The 9,756-nt window shown below is 43.0% G+C and overlaps 1 protein-coding gene across 1 annotated transcript; it reads right to left on the reverse strand.

The window, feature by feature from the left end:
• Positions 1-234: 234 nt before the first annotated feature.
• LOC102134224 (olfactory receptor 2W3) lies at positions 235-1,966 on the reverse strand. The gene has a single exon (XM_005539557.4). The coding sequence runs from the start codon at positions 1,878-1,880 to the stop codon at positions 936-938; it is 945 nt and encodes a 314-aa protein (XP_005539614.2). The 5' UTR covers positions 1,881-1,966; the 3' UTR covers positions 235-935.
• Between the last annotated feature and the right edge of the window lie 7,790 nt (positions 1,967-9,756).

A 9,756-nucleotide genomic window follows, 5' to 3' on the forward strand; every position in this document is an offset into this window, starting at 1 on the left:
AGAAAGAATGACGCTTTAAGATTTAAATGACCCGTGTATCATTATTTACAGGTTCACTTCTTGGTTTATGCAGAATCTTACACCAGATTTTGGGGAAAATTCCAAAGGTTTAGATAAAGGGTACAACAAACTCTACAATTTCATGAAAAGGTTTGGGTAGGAATTGGGAATATAGAAAATATCAAACTGTGCTGAATTCCATGATTTGATGGCTCTAAACAGAGAGGCACTTGGACCACGTGGAGAACAGTGATGCATTTGGGGTCATTCTGACTGAAACATGTCAGGTGTGTTAGACTTTAAAGCAAATAACAACAAACAAAGCCAAGCTCTGATTGAGAAGAGTTATTTCCTCTTAGCACTCTGGTATAAGTTGGTGGAAACTCATCTTTACAATGGTTTATCTCACTTTGTTCTTTACAGCTGCTTTATAGAGCACGATGGGTTTGGGGATGATTTGTGTTATTCAGTTCACACATAAAGCACATAACGTTGGCCAGGCACAGTGACTCACACCTGTAATCCCAGAACTCTAGGAGGCCATGGCAGGAGGATCACATGAGGCCAGGAGTTTGGGACCAGCCTGGGCAACACAGCTAGACCCCATCTCCGTAGAAAATAGAAAAGCCACAATGCCCACCGCCAGTGGTGCGCACCTTCCAGTTACTTGGAAGGCTGAGGCGGGGGAGGATCGCTTAAGCCCAAGAGTTGGAGGAGCCATGATGGCACCACTGCACTCCTCCCTAGGTGACAGAGTGAGACCCCGTCTCAATTTTAAAAGCAACAACAAAAGCACATGATGTCAGAACTGAAACAGCCTCACAAAAGTCCAGAAAAAGGCAAGTTGGGAGTCACAAGCTAATACCAGCTGGAATTCAGCCGTTCCAGATGCCGCCAGTGGCCCTGGATGGAGGTGAAGTCAGGTGGAGAAGCCCTTACTCCTTTCCTAGCTCTCTCTTCCCCAGAAGCAACCTTCCCAGCGCCCCCTTCACCTCTCTGTTTCTGAGGGTGTAGATGAGAGGATTGAGGAGGGGGGTGACAATGTTGTAGAAGAGCGTGAGGAACTTGCCCTGGTCCTGGGAGGAGCTGGCTCCTGGTTGCATGTACATGTAGATGATGTTTCCATAGAAAAGGGAGACCACAGTGAGATGGGAGCCGCAGGTGCTGAAGGCCTTCTGCCTTCCTGATGCTGACCGAATTTGTAACACAGCCCTCACAATGTAGCTGTAAGAGAGCAGGATAAACACCAAGGGGGACAGCACAACGCCCACCGCCAGGACAAACACGGTGCCTTCAACGGCCACAGTGCTGACGCAGGCCGTCCGGATCAGGGCGGGCATCTCACACAGGAAGTGGTCCACCTCGTGGCGCCCACAGCGGGGTAAGCGCAGGGTCACAGGAGACATGGCCAAGGAGTTGGCCACCCCACAGCCCCAGGCCACTGACGCCAAGCCCCGGCAGAGCCTGGGGTTCATGATCACCATGTAGTGCAGGGGCTTGCAGATAGCCATAAACCGGTCATAGGCCATGACGGCCAGGAGCAGGCACTCCACACCACCCAGACCCAGGAACAGGAAGAGCTGGATGGCACAGCCCGTGTAGCTGATGGTCTTGTCACGTCCATTAAGGTTGTAGAGCAGCTGGGGAATGGAGCTGGTGGTGAAACTGAGGTCCAGGAAGGAGAGGTGGGTGAGGAAGAAGTACATGGGGGTGTGGAGGTGGGGGTCCAGCCGGGACACCAGGATGATGGTGGTGTTGCCCACGAGGGTCAGGAGGTACGCGATCAGGATGACCACAAAGAGGATCCTCTCCAGATGGGGTCGGTCAGAGAACCCCAGCAGTATGAAATGGGTTTGGGTGCTGCCATTGGATCCATCCATCTCTACTGCAGCTAAACAGAAATATCAATCCTAACAATAACAACAGAACTTACTAGAAGTTAAGCATTCTTCTCTGCTTTTTATATTTATTTTATTATTCATTTAACCCCAGCACAAGCTAAGCATTCTTCTACGCCTTTTTTTTTTTTTTTTTTTTTTTTTTTTTTTTTTTTTTGAGATGAAGTCTGGCTCTGTTGCCCAGGCTGGAGTGCAATCGCGCGATCTCGGCTCACTGCAACCTCCGCCTCCCAGATTCAATCCATTCTCCTGCCTCAGCCTCCCAAGTAGCTAGGATTACAGGCGTCACTACCATGCCCGGCTAATTTTTTGTATTTTTAGTAGAGACGGGGTTTCACATGTTGGCCAGGCTGGTCTCGAACTCCTGACCTCATGATCCACCCACCTCGGCCTCCCAAAGTGCTGGGATTACAGGTGTGAGCCACCGTGCCTGGCCTCTTTTCTATGCTTTCTATATTTAATTTATTCATTTAACTCCAACAGAAGCTAAGCATTCTTCTATGTTTTTATATGTATTCTATTCATGTAACCCCAACAGTTATATGGAGTTGCATTATTATTATTAGCTCCCAACTTATAGAAAAGGAAGCTGAAACACATGTGTGTTGAGCAAACTGTCATATGTAGGAAGACGCAGAGCTGATTCTGAACCCCAGCAACGTGGCCGAGAGTGTGCATTCTTAACCACTATTAGTACTGCCTCTAAATCCAATGAAGTGAAGACAAATCCTGCTGTGGCCAAACAATGAATATTTCTAGAGACTCCAGTCCCTAAGCTCCTGCCAAAAACCTCAAGGACTCAAAATGGAGCCTCAGAATAATCTATCAATAGTATTTAGGAAATATTCATTACACACAGAGTGCTTTATCTATGACTGGTCTCAAAGAAACACCTCATTCATTGGGTTATCATTTCTGAGGTAATTTTTTAAATACTTTAGTAGATAAATAACGTAAGAGACAAGCAAAATACACATAAAATCTCTTTCTCTCTCTCTCTTTTAATTGGGCCTGGTATTGAAGAAATAGAGTGTATGAGGTTTTCTTCCAAAGTACTATATACTGCTTGAGAGGATAAAACAGCTTGAAAAAACTTTGTAACAGATATTATAACTGTAATGCAATAATTCACGCACATGTACAGAAAACTCTTATCACGTTCCAATTCCAATACCACATCATATTCAAAGCAAAGCGTATTTGATGAGACAAACCACAAGTCTTACAGATGGATATAGAGAGACTCGGTCCATCCTGGTGTTTGGGTGATGGACACATTAAAAGCCAAGACTTCACCACTATGCAATACGTGCAGCTAAAAAGCAGTACTCCCAAATTAATTTAAATAAATATAAATACGTACGAGCAGCTAAAAAGCAGTACTCCCAAATTAATTTAAATAAATATAAATATGTACAAGCAGCTAAAAAGCAGTACTCCCAAATTAATACAAATAAAAATAAATCCAAACATGCAGGTAACAAAACAGTACTCCCAAACTAAGACAAATAAAAATACATACATACATTTTGGGCAATCCCTCCAAACTATTCTGCATTATCCCTAGGTCAACAAGACTAAATTACAAGATCTCAGCAAGCTCATTTGCCTTTTCATAGTTTTCTCATCTAAAATGGTAATAATCAAACCTAGCTTAGTTTACAGATATGCTTTGAGATTTTAAATATGAAATATAAATATATAAAACATATAAAAGTTTAGTGAGTGTAAAGGTTTTGACATATGTTAAAAAAAAAGGTGATGTGTCATGCAAACACAGAATGGGAACATAAGCCCGTAAGTCTAGCCAGAGAAATCCAGAAGAAAAAAAGCCTACTGAAGAGAAATTCTCTTATCTTATATCTTACCAAGCTTTGAAAATACAATAACTACATCATGATAACTGACAAAGCATTTGTGGGAGGAAGGGAGTGTGGGTCCCATCTTTATTCCTTACACCAAAAATATTAAAATTATGAATTACATATTTAAACATTTCAAAAATACAACTACTATCAGAAAGCGTGATAGTTATTTTTCCTTTTTTTCCCCAATCATCTTGAATAAGTATACATCATAAGCCAAGCTGCAATTCTCAAAAGTTAAAAAGCAAAACATAGATAAATTGTGTTACCTATTTAGAAAAATCTACACTCTAAGAAACACTATTGGCCGGGTGCCGTGGCTCACGCCTGTAATCCCAGCACTTTGGGAGGCTGAGATGGGTGGATCACCTGAGGTCAGGAGTTCACAACTAGTCTGGCCAACACAGTGAAACCCCTTCTCTATTAAACATACAAAAATTACACAGTGTGGTGGTGCATGCCTGTAGTCCCAGCCACTCTCGAGGCTAAGGCAGGAGAATGGCATGAACCTGGGAGGCGGAGCTTGCAGTGAGTCGAGATAGCGCCGCTGCACTCCAGCCTGGGCGATAGAGCAAGACTCCATCTCAAAAACAAAACAAAACAAAACAAAACAAAAAAGAAACACTACTAGCAAACTCTAAAAAATAATGACAATAGTAGAAAAATTCCAGAAGACAACCGAAGGCTACTTTGCTTTTTTTCTCAAAAAATTGGCAACAAAAACATGTAGCAAAAGAAAAATATGTAATGACTTGAAGAAACAGTTCACAGGAAAATGGTTTACAAGCAAGTGATATAAACATTAGAAATGTGTTCACTGATGATTGAGGTTATAAAAATTTAAATATAAAGATATTTGCTTTTCCAGATAGGTAAATAATGAAAAGTGTGGCAATATCCAGAGTTTGAAAAAATGTGGGAAATAAGCCCAATCTCATGATTATTTTGTTCTTTTTTTTTTTTTTTTTTTTTGAGACAGAGTCTCACTGTGTCGCTCAGGCTTGAGTGCAGTGGTGTGATCTGGGCTCACTGCAGCCTCGTCTTCCCAGGTTCTCCTGCCTCAGCCTCCCAAGTAGCTGGGATTACAGGCATGTTCCACCACGCCGGCTAATTTTTGTATATTTAGTTGAGATGGAGTTTTGTGATGTTGCCCAGGCTGATCTTGAACTCCTGATCTCAAGCGATCTGCCCACCTTGGAATCCCAAAGTGCCGGGATTACAGGTGTGAGCCATCATGCCTGGCCTCATGAACACTTGATAAGAGTCAAAATTGAAATAGTATCTTTGGAGAGATCTAAAAAAAAAAATGACTATTTAAATACACATATACCTTGACATAGTCCATATTATTTTAACAAAAGAAATATCTGTCTTTCATAAAATGTTAAATGACATGCTTTTCTCATTGCCCTGTTAATTCTACATCTAGGAATCTGCTTTGCGTTTATTAACCCTCAATCAGTAAACACATACCCTCAAAAACTTCATTATAGCATGTACTGAAATAGATAATACTGGGGAACAAGGTACGTGTTTAAAGTGGTAGACATCATTTAATAGATGATGACTGGAAACAATCATTAAATTGGAATGACATTACCAACAATTTTGTCCAAAAAAAAAGATATTAATATCAAACAAGTAGAAAGTTAAATATGCCGGGCGCAGTGGCTCACGCCTGTAATCCCAGCACTTTGGGAGGCCAAGGCGGATGGATCACAAGGCAGGAGTTCGAGATCAGCCTGGCCAAGATGGTGAAATCCTGTCCCAACTAAAAAATAACAAAAATTAGCCGGGCGTGGTGGTACGTGCTTGTAAGCCCAGCTACTCAGGAGGCTGAGGCAGGAGAATGGCTTGAACCCAGGAGGCGGAGGTTGCAGTGAGGCAAGGTCACGCCACTGCACTCCAGTCCAGTGACAGAGCGAGACTCCATCTCAAAAAAAAAAAAAAGAAAGAAAGAAAAAGAAAGCTAAATATAATGTATAGTGAGATTGTATATAGTGTGACTCCATTTTTTGTTCACAAACTCTCTTACTATACACACAAACACACATGGTATGTATATATGTATATAGTCACATGTTGCAGAACAACACATTTTGGTCAACAACAAATTACATATGTGGTGGTTCCACCTCCTGAGAGGGGTCTGAGGCAGGCCCTTCAGGCAGTATTTAGAAAGCATCGTGGTGGTTCCACCTCCTGAGAGGGGTCTGAGGCAGGCCCTTCAGGCAGTATTGTAGAAAGCATTGTTGTGGTTCCACCTCCTGAGAGGGGTCTGAGGCTGGTCCTTCAGGCAGTATTTAGAAAGCATCGTGGTGGTTCCACCTCCTGAGAGGGGTCTGAGGCAGGCCCTTCAGGCAATATTTAGAAAGCATCATGATCACAGGAGGAGACAGTTCCACGCATGTGGCTGCCCCGGAAATCCTTCCGGTGGGACGAGGTGTAGAGGCCAAGACAGTGGTACTGATCATTCCGTCTCAGTGGACACCCAGGCTAATGTGTGTGCTTGTGTCTTAGTTTGCAAAGAAAAAGTTTGAAAAGTAAAAAATAAATAAATAAATATTAAAAAATTAAATGGAATATGACTTGTAGAATAAGAATAAAAAGAGCGTATTTTATACAGTTTTACAATGTGTGTTTTAAGCTAAGTGGCATTACAAAAAAGTCACAAAGTTAATAAAAAGTAAAAGGTTTGCCAGGTAAAAAGTTTCAGTAAACTAAGGATAATTTCTTATTGAAGAAAGAAAAATATTTTTTAATGCATTTACTATAGCCTAAGTGTACAAAGTTGATAAAGTCTGTAGCCGTGTACAGGGATGTCCTGGGCCTTCACATTCACTCACCACCCACTCTCTGCAACTTCCAGTCCTGCAAGCTCCATTCACGGGAAGCGCCCTAGACAGGTTACCTTTTTTTGTATTTTATACAGTATTTTTACTGTGCCTTTTCTATGTTTAGAGACAAATACTTACCAGTGTGTTACAGCTGTCTTCAGTATTCAGTACAGGACCATGCCGTACTCGTTTGTAGCCTGGGAGTGACGAGCTATACCACACACTTATGGCCTAGGCTTGTGGTAGGACACACCATCTGGGTTTGTGTAAGCACATTCTGTGATGCTCACACAATGACAAAATCACCTAATGACGCATTTCTCAGAACATATCCCCATCGTTAAGCAACACATGACTGTGTTTGTATTCAGATAGAACGGATATCTGGATGTACGGTTTGAAATTGTTTAAAAGGCTCATTTCTAGCTTGGGCAACATGGGGAGACCCCATCTGTACAAAAGTCAAAATTAAACATTAGCCCGACATGGTCGCACAAATGTACGGTGCCAGCTACTCAGGAGACTGAGACAGGGCGATCAATGGGCCCAGGAGGTCAAGGCTGCAGTGAGCTATGATCATGCCACTGGCACCCCAGCCTGGGCGACAGAGTGAGACCCTGTCCTCTCCCACCCCCGCCGAAAAAAGACTCTCTTTTAGAAAGTGAAGTGGAGGTTAAAGACGACTCTCATTAGGCCGGGTGCGGTGGCCCACGCCTGTAATCCCAGCACTTTGGGAGGTTGAGGCGGGCGGATCACCTGAGGTCAGGAGTTCAAGACCATCCTGACCAACATGGAGAAAACCTGTCTCTACTAAAAATACAAAAAAAAAAATCAGCTGGGCAAGGTAGTGGGTGTCTGTAATCCCAGCTACTCGGGAGGCTAAGGCAGGAGAATCACTTGAACCCAGGAGGCAGAGGTTATAGTGAGCCGAGATCACACCATTGTACTCCAGCCTGGGCAACAGAGCGAAATTGCATCTCAAAATAATAATAATAATGGTAATAATAATAATTTCGCATTGGTAGATGTATTGCTTTGTTATAATTAAACAATGAGTTGTGATATAAGTGCTGACTGTGTATCTTTGTGTGTTGGTGTGTCTGTCATAATTCACTTTTTTTTTTTTTTTGAGACCGAGTCTCGCTCTGTTGCCCAGGCTGGAGTACAATGGTGTGATCTGGGCTCACTGCAAGCTCCGCCTCCCAAGTTCACACCATTCTCCTGCCTCAGCCTCCCGAGTAGCTGGGACCACAGGCACCGCCACCTCGCCCGGCTAATTTTTTGTAATTTTAGTAGAGACGGGGTTTCACTATGTTGGCCAGGATGGTCTTGATCTCCTGACCTCATGATCCGCCCGCCTCAGCCTCCCAAAGTGCTGAGATTACAGCCGTGAGCCACCGCGCCCGGCCTGTCATAATTTATAAAAGTTCTAAGAGCAACGAGTGTGTTCTTGAGATTTTTCTAACCCTTGAGGCACTCCCTGTGGCTTCTTTATTTAACAAACCAACCTAGAAGTGCAGACCTCTGAGCTGAGTTCCTCAATGCAGAAACCCACTCACCATTTTTACTTGTATGCTGCTAGGCAACACTGAGAGGATGCAGGAGCACAGACGTAGCCAGAGGGCCTCAGTCAGATCTCGGAATGCCTTGTACCCTCTTGGGCGCACGCAGGTGCTGTAGCCAGGGTAAGGAAATCCAAGTGCCTCTCTCAGGCTTGGCCTATTCCTTATAAATGCAGTGGCCCACAGTATTTATTAATACGGGTTTACTGCATTTACACGGTGTTGCAGCTCTGCTGAGGGAAGACTGGAGACGGACCCTGATGGCGGCCTGGGTTCATCAGCATCTCAAACCGCTGGGGAAACATCAGAGCCACAGGGATCACTAGCACGTCCACTGAGGCAGAGGCCTGCACCACATCAAATTGCCCCATCTCCCGTCAGGTCCCGAGAGAAAATGAGGACCATGAGAATTTGTCCCTTGATATAAAAAGAATTTACTGCCTCACGTAAGTAAAATTAGGGAACTCAATCCACTGTTGTTCTAAAAACATAAATACCAGTGAGCCATTTGCTCCCCTCCCCTGTTCCCAAGAATCATTATATGGCTAAGAAAACAGCTGAGGCATAATTGGTCCCATCCTACCTAGAACAGAATCATGCATTTGTTTTTTTCTTTCTCCTTATATCTGATGAAAACAGGGCCATCTTCTTTTTACTAATATTTTTATGTATAAAAGAAAGAACCCATTGTCCTAGATAGTGGAAAAAAACATATAAAGTATATTATTACATACATTAAGGAGCCATAGGGTGGCCTGTTTGTTTATTTATTTATTTATTTATTTATTTATTTATTTTGAGATGGAGTTTCGCTCTTTCGCCCAGGCTGGAGTGAAGTGCTGCTATCTCTGCAACTTGCAACCTCCGCCCCCCAGGTTCAAGCAATTCTCCTGCCTCAGTCTCCCTCGTATCTGGGATTATGGGCACCAGCCACCATGCCTGGCTAATTTTTGTATTTTTAGTAGAGATGAGGTTTCACCATGGGGGCCAGGCCAGTCTCGAACTCCTGACATCAGATGATCCACCCTTGTTGGCCTCCCAAAGTGCTGGGATTACAGATGTGAGCCACTGCGCCTAGCCTTATTTTTACTTTTTGATTTGAAAGGAAGATGTTAGCATACATAGGTTTATACATTAGTTTCAAAAACTAGTAAGGAAATTGAGCAAGTATCATTACTTAGATTGTGTATATGTAACTATGTTTGAACGCTCTTATAAAGGCAAAAATGACATCACAATGCTGAAATTTTTAAATAAAATAAATAAATATACAGATTTAGCCAAGCAATGTCAGAAAAAAATCAGACTTACAGTCAATTAACTAAGAAACGTATCAATTTGACTGGGTACTTTTAGGTAGATGTAGTCAGAGAATTAGAGAGTAAAGAGACTATTCTACATAAGTGAATGTGTAGAATTCGTAGAATATGTGTGGTACACATATGCAGGCCCAGCATCCTTTCTTCTTCCCTGTGTAATAGAAAAGCAGACCACAGAGGGCCCCAGAAGCACAGAGAAAGCATGCACCAAGGAGTCGGTGCTTGGAGGGCACACAGGTTGACTAGATCCCAGTGTTCCCAGTTCTCGGACCTCT

The sequence above is a fragment of the Macaca fascicularis genome, chromosome 1 (assembly GCF_037993035.2).
Source record: "Macaca fascicularis isolate 582-1 chromosome 1, T2T-MFA8v1.1".
NCBI lineage: Eukaryota > Metazoa > Chordata > Mammalia > Primates > Cercopithecidae > Macaca > Macaca fascicularis.